At 29.0% G+C, this 17,841-nt stretch overlaps 1 protein-coding gene across 1 annotated transcript; it reads left to right on the top strand.

Moving 5' to 3' along the window:
• Positions 1–4,659, top strand: RPT3 (regulatory particle triple-A ATPase 3). Its single transcript, XM_068639313.2, has 6 exons — positions 1–649; positions 2,375–2,605; positions 2,925–3,083; positions 3,281–3,433; positions 3,608–3,691; positions 4,338–4,659. Exons 1-6 carry the CDS (start codon positions 149–151, stop codon positions 4,470–4,472), a joined length of 1,263 nt encoding a protein of 420 aa, XP_068495414.1. The 5' UTR covers positions 1–148; the 3' UTR covers positions 4,473–4,659.
• Positions 4,660–17,841: the final 13,182 nt, after the last annotated feature.

Raw genomic sequence — 17,841 nt, 5'->3', positions numbered from 1 at the left:
GGTCATTACACGTTTTTCCCATTAAATATCATGAAAACCCAAAAAGGGAAAAACAACAGCAGCAAATAGAAACAATTTCATTCCATTTCATTCCGTTCCATTCGATTCCTATTTCCCACTCCAAACCCTATTCCCAAAAGTCTCATCAATGGGTTCCTCCGCGATGGTATTGGACCCAAAGCCCTCATCGGAGCCACCGCCATCGTTCCCGGCGACAAAATCCGACTACCTCCAGGGCAGCTTTGGTGGCGGTGAAACAGACGAGGATGACCTTTACAGCCGCCTTAAGTCCCTCCAGCGCCAGCTCGAGTTCATCGACATTCAGGAGGAGTACGTCAAGGATGAGCAAAAGAATCTGAAGCGCGAGCTGCTGCGGGCGCAGGAGGAGGTGAAGCGGATCCAGTCGGTGCCGCTAGTGATTGGCCAGTTCATGGAGATGGTGGACCAGAACAACGGCATCGTCGGATCCACAACCGGATCCAACTACTACGTACGGATCCTCAGCACGATCAACCGCGAGCTGCTCAAACCCTCGGCCTCCGTTGCGCTTCACCGTCACTCCAACGCGCTCGTCGACGTCCTCCCACCGGAGGCTGATTCCAGTATTTCGCTCCTCAGCCAGTCCGAGAAGCCCGACGTCACTTATAATGTCAGTTTCCTTACGTTTTGTCATTTTCACTTGCTGATTTTAGGTGGATGATGATACCTAGGGTTTTTGGTTAGTGCTGGATCGGTTTCTATTTATTTTTGATTTTCCGTTGCGGTTTGGTTAGGGTTTGTTGCGGCTACGTCACTCCTTATTGCTAAATTGGGTTATTTTGGGGTTAATTTCGTTTGTTTCTTGATTATGGTTTGTTGCGTTTAATGAGAGTTTGGGTTGATTGGAAATTTTTAAAGTGATTTTTAAGTTAGGGATTGGTTAAATTTTTTTACAGCTAAATGAATACCTAGGTTTTGTATATGTGGAGAGGAAATTGTTTTTAGTTTAAATGTTATTAAGGTTTTAAATTGCTGTTGGCGGTTTCTTGATAATCTGAGCATTTTCTTGATAGTGGGAAATTGCAGGCAGTTTCGATAGTTTCTTGAAATTGTGGAACATGGTATTGCGGGTTGTTTGGATAGTTTGATTAAATTGTGGGACTTGATAATGTGAATAGTTTCTTGATAGTGGTAAATTGCGGGTAGTAATGATAGTTTCCAGATATTGTTGGACTTGGTATTGTGGGTAATTTCTATAGTTTCTTGATATTGTGGACAAATGTGGCTGTTAAGGTAACGGTTGCAGCAGCAGCAGACACCCTCGGTACCTTGATCTTGCGAACGAAATTGTTATTTTAAAACCTTGAAGATAATAGTGTTGTATGATGGATGATTTGCTGAAGATAACAATAGATAGATTTGTGCTATGGTTTTTATGTTTTAAGTGGAGGTTGATTTCTGTATGTCGTGAAATTTAATGGTGGTGTTCTGGATTGAATGTGATTTAAAATGCAATGGCTGAAGCATATGGGGTTTGATTTACTAGTTGTAGTGAGTGTTGCTCTACTAATAAACTTCTAGAAAGCTACTTGGCCTCTTTAAGGATGTTGATGGTTTCTGAGAGTGAGTGTTGCTCTATTATTAAACATCTTAAATAGAACGCTTTAACACTTGAAAAATGAAAAGTCTTGAGTTTTTAGATGAATTGAAGTGTTTTGTTTAGTCATTGCAATTTAAGATAAAAAAAATGTTCTTAAATATGCAGCATGGATTTAATGTGATTTAAAATGGAATGGCTGGAGCATATGGGGTTTACTTACTACTGTTACTATTCTGTATGAAGCACGGACATGGCTCTTCAATGACATGTCCCCAAGTTCAACATCGGCATGTGCCATACACTTAGTTAAAGTGTCAAATTTAAAAATGTTATTTTTTGCCACTCCAGAACAACTCTGACACAGTGTTAATTAGGGTATACACGATGTTTTTTTGTTATTGTGTAAGTTTCTCTTATAATTGTAGAAACAAGCAGCAGATTCTAAATAATCAGAAGTATCTAGATATGTATTATTAGGAACTGAGGGTTTCTCTATCATTAAACATCTAGAGAGCTACTTGGCTGCTTGAAGGTTTTAACTGGAATCCTTTTAGAGGAATCAAAATGTCTTGCAATTTAAGATTAAAAAAAATTCATACTTCCAGACTTAATGGGACCCATTAATACACTTCGGGGTGTTTCTTAAATATGCAGCTTTGATTATAGGAATCTGATGTTATATGTTAAACATGTGGATGATTAGATGCTTGTTAAATTATGTGCTGTATTTAGTCTCAGAGGTTCCAAGGTGGTAACATTGACACTGAAAATTTTGGTCCATCATTCTGTTTTTAGGACATTGGAGGATGTGATATCCAGAAACAGGAAATCCGTGAGGCGGTGGAGCTACCCCTTACACATCATGAACTGTACAAACAAATTGGTATTGACCCTCCTCGTGGTGTTTTACTTTATGGACCTCCTGGCACTGGCAAAACAATGCTTGCTAAGGCTGTTGCGAATCACACCACTGCTGCCTTCATCAGGGTTGTGGGATCTGAATTCGTGCAGAAGTATCTTGGTGAGGTATGATTTTTAAGTCATCTTGCATTTGGATGTGATGTTGACAATGTTGTAACTTACTTTTCTATCTTAGTTTCTTTTTGAAAATGATGGTTTTCCAATTAGTAACTACTGATGCTATTCAGTTATTTTGCTATATATATCCAGTTATGCTTCAAATTTGGGGATTATATGTTTTTATTGGCGTTTTGTTGCAGGCCAATGTTTTTAATTAATGTTGTTCATCAAGTTTCCCGAGTTTCAAGTTCATGAATTGTACATGTTTTTTTTATCAACGGCTTACTGCAATTTCTTCAAATCTTCCCTTATATTTATATTTCAGGGTCCACGAATGGTTCGCGATGTATTTCGTCTTGCAAAAGAGAATGCTCCTGCAATTATATTTATTGATGAGGTTGATGCAATAGCCACTGCCAGATTTGATGCCCAAACTGGAGCTGACAGAGAAGTACAGCGTATCCTTATGGAACTTTTGAATCAGGTATCTATGAAATGATATTTCTGTAAGGTGTTGTGTGTATGTTGTGTACTAGTATTGGTAGTCACTAGGAGGTTGTGACTGTTGGCGAATTAATTTTTGTTTATCTCTTGACCTGTGGCTATTTGGCTTGACTACATTCTCTTTGTGTTCAGATCTTCACTGAAGTTTTGGTTTAATTACCCCTGTTTTTTCTTCAGATGGATGGTTTTGATCAAACAGTTAATGTTAAAGTCATAATGGCAACTAACAGAGCAGACACTTTGGACCCTGCTCTGTTGCGTCCTGGAAGGCTTGATCGTAAAATTGAGTTCCCTTTGCCTGATCGACGCCAGAAGAGACTTGTATTTCAGGCAAGCATTTTTGGTTATTTTATATACCTTTCTTTCCTACTCTGAAAGTATTCATGCTTATTGAAAGTTTTATATTATAAGTGGGAAATTTCATTTTGTCTTGCAGTATCTGAAAAGTTTTAATTTATTTATTTTCAGCTGTTTGCTAACCATATTATTTGATGGTTTCATCAGGTTTGCACAGCCAAAATGAACTTGGGTGACGAGGTAGATCTGGAGGATTATGTTTCCCGTCCTGACAAAATCAGTGCTGCTGAGGTTTGTTCCTGTTGTATAATTTTTGTGCCAATATTTATGTAGGGATGCTTGTTATTTTATGATCATTTGTCTAACTATTTAGTTTTTATTGTTTGTTCACATTCATCATCCATCTTAATTGGAAGGCTTGAACCAAATGTTAAGAAACACAAGGGTTTGATTGGCGGCTTCTTTTAAAACCATATCAAATAGCTAACTTCGTTTAACCGATTCACTCAAACTGAAAAGTAATGTTTTTTTAATGAAAAAATATCAAATGTTGAGAAACACAAGGGTTTAGAACCATATCAAATAGCTAACTTCCTTTAACTGGTTCACTCAAACTGAAAAGTTATGTTTTTTTTTTATGAAAATGTCATATCACATCTTTATTTAATGTTTGTTTATATTAATTGACCATCCCACTGGCATCATTCTATGGGGAAATTGTGGAACAGAGGTTAAGGTACTAACTAGTTATCAATTTTCAAAATAAAATGTGTAAGAAAGGAGAACTATGAGAGAGAACAATTGTTATCACCGTGAGAAAGATTATGTTGTGGAGGACCTATTCTTCAAGCTTAAAAGCTATTTAATTGAAGAATAATATTCCATGTTTGGATTAAAGTTGACAAACTTATTATTTGATGATTGTTGGTGCCTGCAGATAGCAGCTATTTGTCAAGAAGCTGGAATGCATGCTGTTCGTAAGAATAGATATGTCATACTGCCAAAGGACTTTGAGAAGGGTTATAGGACAAACGTGAAGAAACCTGATACTGACTTTGAATTTTACAAGTGATGATGTAGCTTTTAGATTGGTTTGTGCTTGTTAAGTTCATATACAGGGTACATTTCTAGAGGAATCATGAGTCATATATTCACGAGAAATGACGCATTGTTTATGTTTCTTGTGGACCTTGCATCTTATTATGAAATTTAGATGATTTAATTTACGAAATATATTAATTGTGGCAGCTTAATATTCATTACGTACTGCATGTCTCTGATTACTAAGCACCCTGAAGCATTGAGATGTCCTCACTTTGATGCTTTGATGAATGATTGCCTAAGGCGCAAATGTTTCTGATTAAAATCTGTTCTTCAGAGCACATCTGAAATTACAGTAATACTTAGTAGACTTGAAATATTTATCAATTATTCAAAATCTAACATCTATCTCTTTCTCAGAAGGTTAAAGTGTCTCCAGAATATTTGTTGACTAGATGAACATGCATAGTTTCTCTTGTAATCCCATGCATTTGAAAGTTCGTAATGAATGAATCTATAACAATGAAGATAAGCTATTCCCAGTTGTTTGTGCCTCCAGCAGCAATTTGTCTAGCAGTATTGAGTGCTACTGGTAAAAACGAAAAGTTGTAACACGTGAACTCTCTTGGACCAAAATAATTGGGGCCAAAACATCAACAGATAACAGTTGAGAGGCAATTTCTCCCAGCACCATATAATATATGATATGCACCTGACTTAACTTTTTAAATTCAAAACATATACTTACGGTCCGTAAGTCATATATTTGTTTATGGATATTGCTATCCAGAAGTGTCAACTTTATGATATTGGTATCTGGAATGATATTGGTATCTGGAATTGTTAGCTTTCTCTACATTGGTTAGTGCGACGCGTACTGTGCTTGGTTGCTGAGTGCTGGATGCACTAAGTGTAACTTATTTTCCACTTGATTAAAGGTGTTTTTAGTCATTTTACATGAACATGTTGGTGCCGATTCAAGGTGATATTGTGTAGGAGAATTTGCCCAGTTGAGATCTATTAATCTTGGCCATTATTAGGGTGTTGTGGGGGAAGGTTGATAGGCATTTTGGTCCCCAACAACAGGGAAATAAACAAGGAAGACACTTAGGGTTAAGTAACAAGTGATGAATATATACAAGGGGACCATTTGGGGGACCATGAAAGAAGGCATTTAAAGGATTTGGAGGAACAGTGCCCGTGGGCTCAACTCATTAAATTTTCCAATATAGCTAGATTGGATGAAGCAGAGCAGATTCAAATATGGATTCATGCTTAAATGCTCATACGATATAAGAACCATTCTTTTCCTAATTTTATCAGAGTTGGTATTCTCTTAAGTTATTATCAACCTTTTACTTGCTAGTTTTGGAATCCTTTCACTTTATAACCCACAGACATAATCCTTATTGTCATTATTATGGCATTTACCTTTTTATTCCACCCTTGTTTAATTAGATGGTTGATTACAGCTTCAGACAATGAATGGATGGGATCATTTCCTGAAACATTTGCTTGCAGTAATTACTATAACCCCCAAGATGGAGTGTTGTCAATAAAATATAATGGACTCTTCTTCTAACTTTTTTTAGTGTACATTATAAGTTTCTTTGTAGTTTAAAGACAACAAAAACTTGCTGCTATGATAATGATTTATAATGCGGGAAGAGTTGCTTCTTTGTAGTTTGAGGACAGCAAAAACTCGTGGCTTCTTGTAATCACCACTTGTCTATTCCTTGCTTCTCCACTCAAGGCTGTTTTACATCATACTTTGTGCACTAATATATAACATTCCTTTACTAATTATCTTAAAGCATTATGAATAATACTTCATTCAAAATTACGTCAAAGTGCATTAAAAATTTGGATACGAATACGCTCTCTGTTTCTAATTATAAACACTATTTTGTATTTTTCTTGTCTTTTTTACAAAATCTTGTTTATATTTTACATTAATTATTTTTGACCAAAAAATTACCCTTAACTATTTTAGTTTATATTTCAAGATTTTAATTTTGAAAACTAAATTTCACTACTACTATTCAATCAATAGATGAATTACTTAAGGGTAAATTTAGAAAAATATTATAATTATAAACAAATTTAATTTTGTTAATAAATTAGTCAATTTTTTAATAGATGTAAAATTATTTATAATATTTTAGTGGGGATAATACGTTCCTCGATATTTATAATATTATAATTATACACAATGGATCGAAGATGTAGAAATCATATAGTCATCTATCTTGGTTGGCAATGGATCCATTTTTGTTAAAATCTCAGGATTTTGTCTTGTGAAAATTTTATCTCTCTCTGCTTTATTACTGTATTCTGATTTTTGATTTGTTGATACCCCAGGTTTATTCTCTTGCAAATTTTACTTCCACATCCTCACTTCATGTCAGCAGTGATTTTTTTCTTCCAAGATGATCCAACTTGAAAATCAGTTGCTCTCTGGACTTTAAGTGCCTAACACAAATACTCGTTAGGATAGGCTCGAACCTGGCTCTGATACCATGTTACAGAGTGGACTTTAAGTCTAACTCAACCCCATAAAACCGGCTTGATAAGGTGAGATTTGTACCCATTTATATATTATGAAATGTTCTTATCTCTAGTCGATGTGGGATCTCCAAGAACTGTTTTTTCTCCATATCAGTGTCATGTGCAAATTGAGTCATGAAAGTGCTTCTTATTTGTGTCTACTACACTGCTCAGCAATTCCCCTTCTTCAGAAGTTATTATTTGTTAATTCTACAAGTTTTGTAATCAGTAAATAGAGATGCTGGAAGGCTTTCACGTTATTCTCAATTTGGTTGTGTTTGGTGAATGTGGTTAGCAGAAATGCCAATTTTTTCACCGTTGAATTGACATAGGCATTGTCACAATTATATATGTTTTATATATATGGGATGAGAATTATACTTAAGGGATATAGCTTTTGAGTAAACTTGACCATGAGATGATATCATGTATTGGAAACCTTTCTGGATAATCATATAATTAATTAGGAATAAAGTATGATTTATGATAATCACTATATAAGAAATCTATTGTTAGAAACAACTCAATAAAATGTATATATGAAGACTTAGTTAAGATTTTAATGATGTTGAGAATTTTCATTTATTATTTTTGTTAGATTTGGAGAGTAATTTTGAAGTGATTTTTGTAAGAGGATAATAAGTTCTAGATACTTATGAGTTATTTTAAAAAAAAATGAATTTGAAACAATTCTTCCATTAGAGCATTCTGACACATGATATTTGAAGTGTTGCTTATAACTTGTTGAGTTCCTTTTATAAGTAACGATTCATAAAGAATCAAAATTAATATCTTGTTCAAGTTCATAAATGATAAAAAATATAGTTTATTAAAACTATTAATAGTATACTTCATTTAAAAAGAAATATAATTTTTTAATAATAAGATGTGACATTACAGAAATCATATTTTTTTTCAATATATAAAATGATTGTGACTTACTTCCAATACTTAAATATCTATTCCAAATCCACCTTTTAGAGTTAAACATTTCACATATATAAAATCATCTTGAAAAAAATTCTATAATATATTTCCATTTTTATCCATCAAGCTTAATCATGGATCAAAATAATTTTTTAAATCATGTAATTTCATTTATTATTTTTTAAAATAGAAAAAAATATTTAAAATTTGACGTGTGAAATAATATAAACTACGATTTTAATAAAATTTGATATAACTGAATTCGTATCTAACAAATAAGTTTAATATAAAAATTAAAATTGTAATACGATTTGAGAAATTTTAAAATAATTTTTTTCATTTCAAAACATATAAAATAAAATTATACCATTTACGAAAAAAAAAACAAAATATGTTAATGTTGACCCAACTTAAAAAAACAACATATTTTTTCCTCAATGATGCAGTTTGTATAATTGCAAACTGGTTCTCAAATATACCCTATTATATTTGTATATTTGTAAAAATGATTGACTTTTGGAAAAAAAAATGTTAAAATTAAAATGAATGATTTGATGATTGGGTGGTGGTTCCATGCACCCTCTAAATAAGGGGTTGATTTGACCTGCATGTGCTCAACCAACCAACCTTCATTCTTTATTTCCCTTCTCCACTTTAACACTGTTCTCACCCAATATTTCATGATCTTTTCTTTTGAAAACAAATGAGAAAGTTGTCACACACAACTCATATGTGAAAAAAAAATAGATTCCTTAAATAGACCCAAAGTTTGGCCAACTAGCATGCATGCAATGTAATTAATAAATATTCATAATCATGTGCCTTCTTTGTAAAGCTTCTCCCTTTCCATAACACTACTTTAATATTATTGTATAACACATAAGCTTATGAGATTTAAACACTTCTCTTAAATGACGTATTCGTGTCGGATACACATATCAGATACATACACTTATAAAATACGTATCAGTGAAATATTCAATTTAAAAAATATTTATTGAATTTATGATAATTTTAGTCCGATTCTAACATAATTTTAAACAGGAAAAATACATTAATTTTCTAAAACTCAAATTTATTGTATAAATTTATATTATGATTATAAAAATAAGGAACAACTAGTAATGAAAAATATTTTTTGTTAAAAAAAATTAAAACATACATGTGGAAATAAATTTTTATTATCAATTTATATAGTTCATAATTTTATAATATATATATATATATATATTCGTGTTCTAGACTTTAGAGATTATACATATCTCTCTGTATATGTGTCGTGTCTATATCATATCAGCATCTGTGGCAGTGTTTATGAATCAAATAAGTTATTTCAACAAAACAAAGCAAAGGATGAAGGTGCTATGTTTAAACACTTCTCATTCTTCTTTTGGAGAGACACCTATGTGACATTTAAAGAACTATATCCATTGAAGTTTTTTTTCTTTATTAGTTAAAAGTCATGTAAATATATAGTAACATAGTTAAGCAATGAGAAAGGGATATATAATCGAGTGAGAATCATCCATGATCTTTCAATGACCCCAAAAATAAGTCAAACTGTGAACTTCAAATATAATTTACATGTAATTTAAATAGCAAAAAAATTACAGCCACTTTGTATTAGGATTTAAGAAACTGTAATTCTTTAAAAGAAGAGAATAGCATAAAAGATAACTAAGGAGTACTCTGTATATTTATTTGTAAGAATTAAGTTATAATAGGAAGGATTTTGATAATTTTACATCCAAATTTTTTTCACAATAATATTATTATTTTAATAATTTTTATATTATTTAATTATAAAATTATTTTTTATTATATATATATTTTAAATTATCAGTTATATACAATTTTAAGCTGATATATAAAGTATATTTTTTTTAACTATGGAGCTCCACATGTCAGATCACTTATAGTAAATAGAATTGTCCAATATTTTTATATATCATTTGATAAACTAAATTGTCTTGATTTAGTCATGTTCTTTCATTGTACTTAGTGGTTCAACTATTTCTTGAAACAAAATGTTAACGGTAACATTAATAACTTTAATAATAATAATATATAATAATAATAATTATATATCTTTTGATAAATAATTATGATTTGGTATTTAGAAATCTATCTCACAATGTAGTATTAATCAAAGTAATTATTATATAGTGAATCATTTTATTTTATATGGCAGTTTACAAATAAATAATAATAACTTAAAAGTCTTTCTAATTTGTATTCTAATGAAATTCATATTAAGAAAATTACACTTGGACACCTTAAAGTTGTATTGTAAAAAAATAGAATATATATATAATTTATCATTCTAAATATGCCATATTTAGAAAAAGTAATCTATTGTCATGGTAAAATAGATTCACATGTGTTGTAGTGGTTGGAATAGTAAAAATAATTGTAATAGGTTCGGTAATATGGATGTTGGTGGTTCTTTGGTAATGTCAACAAAGATGATCTTTGTTCTCTTAAAATCATTGTATTAATGTGTGTGTCCATATTCCACTACAATTCTAGGAATGTAACATTTATCACTAACAACGAGATTTATCAATTTCACAAAATGACAAACTTTTGCATAAAAGACAAGATTAGAAGAACAAATGAATGACAAAATTAAAATCCGAAGTAATATTCAAACTATAACTAAAATACCAATATTGTCTCAATTATGTTTCCTCGGAAAATTGTTAGTTTCTTAAATTTTTTCTGACATTTTAAAACATTCTTACTTTTATAATAGAACACTAGTAAACAAATCGCAGTTAACCTCAGGGTATGTTTTTTTCACCTTTCGTTAAAATTGTGTGAGACAAAAAAATCATCTATTAATTGAATAAATAAATAAAATTCAAAATTTAGTTAATTTTCATTTTTTAGTAAATTGACCGGATACTTTTTTTTTTATCTTACCACAAATATATTACATCATATTTAATCTCACTTACATGAAAAGATGATTAAACGCATTTTTCCCGTTATTACGGGAACCATCCATTTTTAACCAACAAATTTTAATCATTTTAACGTTGAGAAGAAAACCCAAAAGTTCTACAATATGCTATTTATATCTATTTTATTTAGAGAAATAAATAAATAAAGAATGTGTTTCTGTTATTTGATAATAATATCAAGCATAATTAAATATAGGGTCCCTCCTATGTTCTCCTTTGTGATAAAGTTCCATAAATTAAAGCACACTTCTTTATGCAAATTACCAAATTTGTTAAATATGGAATTAGAAAATGAATCATAAACAATATATTTTTATCATTTTTCCATAGCTCTTTTAAGTTTCTCTCTCTTATCATCATGGTGATGAAATGTTGAAATTATGGATCAGGACTTCCACAAATTTGGTGACCACCATTTGTTTTTTGGCTAAAGTTGAGACATAATGATACATGGAGTTGAAGCTTCTTATTCAATTGATTTATTGTTTATTGTTTAGTGACCATGGTAGTTCTATAGTTCACTTCATTCAGATTTTGAACAAAACTACCCTAAATTCATGTTTTTTTTCCATATTCCATCATCATTGTTGCTGGCCATTCCAATACTTAATTTCCTAGAATTTCTGTCTGCTCCTGCCTTCTCCTTTTTACCGCAGTTTAATTTTGTTTGAAATTTCACAAAAAAAAAATTATAAAATAAATCCTAAAAATAATTAGTTACTATAGTAATTAAATTAAAAATTATTTTAAAAATTAAAAAAAAATATATTCTAAATTAGTTTCTATTATTTTTAAATAGTTTCTAAATTGGTATCTAATTAACTATCAATGTTTTAACTACCAATTATTTCTAATTTAGTCGCTATAACAACTAATTATTTTTTTCATGATTTTCTTGTAGTGATCCCTCTTAAATATTAATTGAAAATGTTACCTATTAATTGATTTGACCTCAAGTTTCTTCATCATTAGAGTTAATCGCCATATTCGAGTTATATCTTGAAGGGACGTATTGGAACAACCAAGCCTCAGTCGAGGTTTAAGCTAACAAATTCTCACATACGACATCAATAATGTTTCGATCTCAAGTTCATTGAGATAATATTACTAGGATCAATCACCGAATTCAAAGTATTATTGACTTTGAAGTTCGAAGTTTCGTCACGATTTTATCTTAAGAGAAGGTGTATTTGAAGTGTTATTGAATTGGACTCCTAATATTATAAGAAAATAATTAAATATAAACCAATTATAAAGACAATTTAGTTATTTATTGACTAAATTAGATATTATTTTAAAAACTAAAAAAATTATTGATATATGAATTAATTTATATTATTAATAAATACCAACTTTAGAATCTAAATAAGTCGTAGCTAAATTCTTTGATAACTAATTAAATATTAATTTAAAAATTATTTATCAATGAAAAATTAATTTAAATATAATAATTTTTTTAGTCTTTAAAATATAATAACTAATTATATTTTATATTGATGTGTGTTTAATGAATTTTCTATTAATTAATGTAAGCAATTTGAAACAATTGAATTGAGTGTACCATACATTCATGCATAGTAATATTGTTAACTTAAAACAATATAAATACTATTTAATTTTCATTAATTTTATAAAATTGAATTACAAATAAGTTGAAATTTAATTAATTTTATGAAGTTATTTGTTAGCATATTCCATTGCAATAGTTGTAAGTTGGTTCGTGGATATATTGTTTGTCTTTTATCTTGGTTTTAACAGTGTATACAGTCTTAGCATAATTGAGTTATTTTTTGATATCCATTTGTGCATTCTTTAATATTCTCTTAGTTGGAGTCTGTTTGAGAAGTTTGTATTTATAAATTAAAGAGATCCAGATGGATCCAGCAAAACCTAAAAAAGTGGTTGAAAAATAGAAAGGCACATTAGTTGGATGTGGATTTTGTTCTCATGCTCTCTCCCCAAACACGTCACAAATAAATATCATTATCAAACTTCTAATTGTGTTTTATATTACTTAACCAATCACTCTAACTCCCTCTAAAAACAAAATAATGCATTAATATTTATATCACACAGTTAATTATGCTATTACCTGCCTTTGACTATTTTTACCACATAAATTATTTTGAAATATATTTGGCAGCTTACAAGAGAAAAATATAGATTTTTTTAATATATATTAATCCACAAACCTTCAAATTCAATTGCATTACTAAAAATTATTTTACTAAATCAAATTTAATTTATGATGGAAGGGGAACTACATAAATCTCTCACTTCTAAATGCTCCTAAAATTAGCTCTGTTTTGCCTTTGAAAATGCATTGCTTATTGTTTATGATGTTAAATATGATATATTATCAATGTGTTTTTTCATTGTAAATTTCTTTCAATGAAATTGGTTGTAACATTCTTCCATGGTTGATCATGATTTCATTGTAATTAATTATGTATTTCAAGATATTTGATTTTTATATTAATTTTATATATCATTATTATTATTAAAAAAAATATTAAATAGAAACTAATCTTATAAACCAAAAATAATTAGTTAAACTGAAAATTTATTGGTATCTAAATTAGTTTCTACGAATAATTTTTAAATTGATATCTAATTAGTTATCAAGATTTTAGTTATCAATTATTTAAATTTTAAATTAGTAGTTAACTAGATATATATTTAAAATTTATTTATTAATAATATAAACTAATTAGATATTAATAAAAAAATTTAGTCTCTAAAGATTTAATTTTTATTTAATGATTTTTCAGTATATGACTAGTTATCATGTTTCCAATAAAATTTAATTTTAGATTTTGTTTATTTAAAAGGAAAATACAAAAATGAAAATATAAAATAAAAATAAATTTGTTAAATTATGTTTTTCTCTCTTTTCTTTCCAACCAAATGCATAAATATTTTATTTTTCATTATTTTTTCTCTCTTTCCAATCTACTTTACTTCAACTAAACAATTTTATTTTACATTTACTTTTCCTTTTTCTTTCACTCAATTTCTTCCATCACAACCAAACAAATGCTTAGTGTCTTTTTTATTGTCTTCTCTTTTACACTTTAGGTAGGATGATGATGAAAAGCAAGAGAATATAAAGAGAAATAAAGAAAGAAAATTTTGAATAAAAAATAAGATTGTGTGAATTAAGTAAAAGATATTGAGAAAATGAATGAAAAAACTGTAAGGAAATGTTTTTTTTTAAAAACATAATAATAATAATAATAATTTCTTATATAACGAGTATACCACTACAAGAAAATCATAAAATAAAAACTAATTTTAGAGAAAAATAATAATTAGTTGCTATAGTAATTAAATTAGAGAACATTTTACAAACTAAATTTTTTTTTGGTTTATAAATTAATAACTAAATTAGATTTTTGTTACCAAATTTAAAATCTAAATAATTGGTAGTTAAAACACTGGTAACTAATTAGATACCAATTTATAAACTATTTAATAATAATATAAACTAATTTAGAAACCAAAAATATTTTTAGTATTTAAAATGATTTCTAATTTAGTCATTATAGCAATTAATTATTTTTTATTTCTAAAATTAATTTTTATTTTATGATTTTTTTTTAGTGTACTGTCATTACAGAAAAATACAAAGATAATATAAAAATACATACAAAGAAGAGACAATCCATTATTGGATTAACATAATGAAGTATGTAAAAAAATATATAGTTGATTATGTGAGAGAGATGATGAAATTTTAAAGACATATTTTATTATAAAAATACACGTCTACATCCAAAAACTCTAAAATAATATAAAAGATTAGTTTAAAGACATGTACTTGAAAGATTTATATATTCCTTATCTGGGAATCAAATTCCAAACATGTACTTAAAAGAAAAAAAAAAATAGTAATTAAGTTCCACTTGTGTGCATGACTTAATTCTGTCATTCTGTATTGTTAATGGTTAGTCTTTGTCTTTGTCTATAATATTCCCTGCACTACAACTAAAGACAAATTGTGACTAAAAACAATTTCTAAATTTCAAAAAGTTCCCTTTCTTTTTCAATCAATATTCTTCCAAAATGTAGCTAAAGACAATTTTAGTGTGCAATTTCAATTTCTGTGGAGATATTATTCCATTGACTCATTTCAATCTCCACAAAGTGCATAATTTCAAATTAAGAGCATAATAAGATGCAGACTCATTGATTTGATGTTATCAAATGAATTGACAGAATGACAAAACATTTTATTTTGGACATTATCTTTGTAGAAAAAGAGAGAGAAATTGTTAATAATTTTGGCACGTGTAATAAAAAGGTGTTATTCAAATACTTTTATTTTATAATTTTATTAGTAATAAATTATTATTACATATTTTATTTTATAAATATACTTTTTTTAGGACCATAGCTAGTTTGATATTAAATTAAAATTTTCTTTTTAACATTTAATTTATAATGATCTTTAATTAAATTAAGTTTGATAATTTTTAATTTATAATGATCTTTTAAGTTAAAAGAAAAAAAAAGACAAGTTGTAACGACACTTTTTTTTATAAAAAGCAGAAACAGTGTGCCCACTATCACTTTCTTCTTCATTCTTCCAAACCACTTTCTCTCTCTCTCCAATTCTCTTCTCTCCCTCTCTCTTAATTTCTCTCCCAATCTTCATCTATTTTAGAATCTGATCATACCACGCTGTAGCAGAGGAGTTAAGGAACATTTCTACCCGATCAGATTTTCAAACAGAGTAAGTTCATTTTTACTCTAAATATCCTGTGTTCTCTGTTTTTCCTTAGGATTTAGTCATCAATTTTGGTGGGGTCAGTTGAGAAGTTTAATCCTCTCAACTTATTCTATTATATACTGAAATTTTGTTCTGTTTGGATAATTTGCATTAGGCCCGTAAATCTTGAAGCTTATCCAAACGGTGGGGAATAAAATTCTAAAAGTTGTTTGGAAAAGCAATTGAGGTAAGGGAAACTAATTTAATTTTTAATAGCACCCTAGGATAGAAGATCTGAATGCGGAAGGGACGTGGTCCCAATATTGAATTTCTCTTACAGGGGTGTTATTTGTTTATATATTGTGTGTTTGTTTATATATTATTTAAATTTGTGGAAATATTGGGTTTTGATGATTTAGTATTAAAGTGTATTTTTTTTATGTCAAATAAACTTTTGAATATTGTGGATAACTTTTGAAATAATATTGTATGACGAAATGGTATGAAATTGAATTCATACATTTGGGATAATGTATGGACTGATGTTTGTTGTGTATTAAGTATTGATGCCTATGTGGTAACAGAGATCTCCGAGCTTCACTGATGATCTAAGTCACATAGACTAAGATATCAGGTGGTGAGAAGCTGATGGGGGAGTTCATGCACACCGTGACATATGAGATGCACGACTTGGGTTGTATTGAACTTACCCTGATCCTTTTTGTTGGATTCGCTGGTAATCTTTGGATCAGGTGTTAGTCTCTGGTAGGACTTACTTAATACGGGTCTTCCGGAAGATGTTGTTTGTTGAATATTCTGGATGTGTAGATCCATGTGAGATCTATGTGATTGTTTTAATGTTGGGATTTGAAGAAGATTGTGTAATTTGAGAAATTGATCATGTAACTTGGTTTTCTCTTTGGATTTAAGTGTGTATATTATAAAATTCTATTTTCAGTAGCTTACCCTTGCTTTTCTTGCTGTGTTTGAACTGCGATGACTGTACTATGTACACGAGCAGATGACCATACAGGTGCAGGAGAGCCTTAGAGGTTACAGAGTTTTATTTTGAGCTGTGGATATGTAAATATTTGTATTTCTATAAATCCTAATCATGTATTAGGAATGTTTTGAAAAACTCCAAGTTTGTATAGAAACTGGTAGAACTTTTATTGTAATAGTTATATGTAAATTATGGGTGTTACACAAGTAATTTGTATTTTGTTAAAGTTCTTAATTGTATCTACCTACTGAACTTAAAGATAACTTTTAAGTAGTAAAATGTAAATTATACTTGCAATAAACCATTACCCTATGAAAAAACCATAAACTGTCATATACAATGATATTAATTACTTAAAAGTCATGTATATGATAATTTATAAATCTTTAGCTAAAAAATGTCTTTCTATGTGCATTAATTGATGAATAAAATATTTATGAATATTTTTCTCATAATAGAACCATTACACTGTCGATTTCTTGATGAAAGAATACCGATAGTAAATAGGAAATCATAGATTTTTATTTTAGTGTAATTATTATATAATAAAAGTGATTTTTATAATAAAAGAAAGTCATGACAAGTAATTTTTTATTGCATTTTTTGTGTGAGTATGGAGAAATTTATTAAATATTACTCTGAGTTTTTTGAAGTTCAGACTGCTCTGGTTGTTGAGTTTTATGGGGCTATACATATTGTGAGCGAAACTTAAAAGATGGGGCTTACTAATGTCTGACTGAAATGTAATTTTGCTTTGGTTTGTTTTGCGTTTAATGTTAGGATCAATGTTCTTTGGATGCTTCGTAATCGACGAAATACTTGTTTTAATAACTATGGGAAAATCAGGTTTATGTTTACTCATATATTTCGTGAAGGGAATGTGTGTGTGTTGATAAGTTGACTAATTTATGATTTATTCATATAGAATCTTTTCATTTGGTATAATAGGCTATCATCTAATATGTTATTATAATTTTTTATGAATATGTATAGTATACATATGTATCGTTTTTGTTAACATATAGGTTTTGGTCTAGTTCCTCATATTTTTGTATTTTCTTTCTTAATAATACTTTTTTTCTGTGATAAATAATTGTTGTTATTTAAGATGTCAACATAACTGAAATGTCAATTTGCATAATGATATCTATGAAAACTTTTATTTAAAAGAAATAATTTTTTTATTACTGACCAACTATAAATTAATAACTTTGACAAAAGTACTCACTAATTATCACATCATACA

The sequence above is a fragment of the Phaseolus vulgaris genome, chromosome 6, assembly GCF_051622355.1.
Source record: "Phaseolus vulgaris cultivar YP4 chromosome 6, ASM5162235v1, whole genome shotgun sequence".
In the NCBI taxonomy this organism is placed as follows: domain Eukaryota; kingdom Viridiplantae; phylum Streptophyta; class Magnoliopsida; order Fabales; family Fabaceae; genus Phaseolus; species Phaseolus vulgaris.
This window is presented reverse-complemented; position numbering and strand designations above follow the sequence as displayed.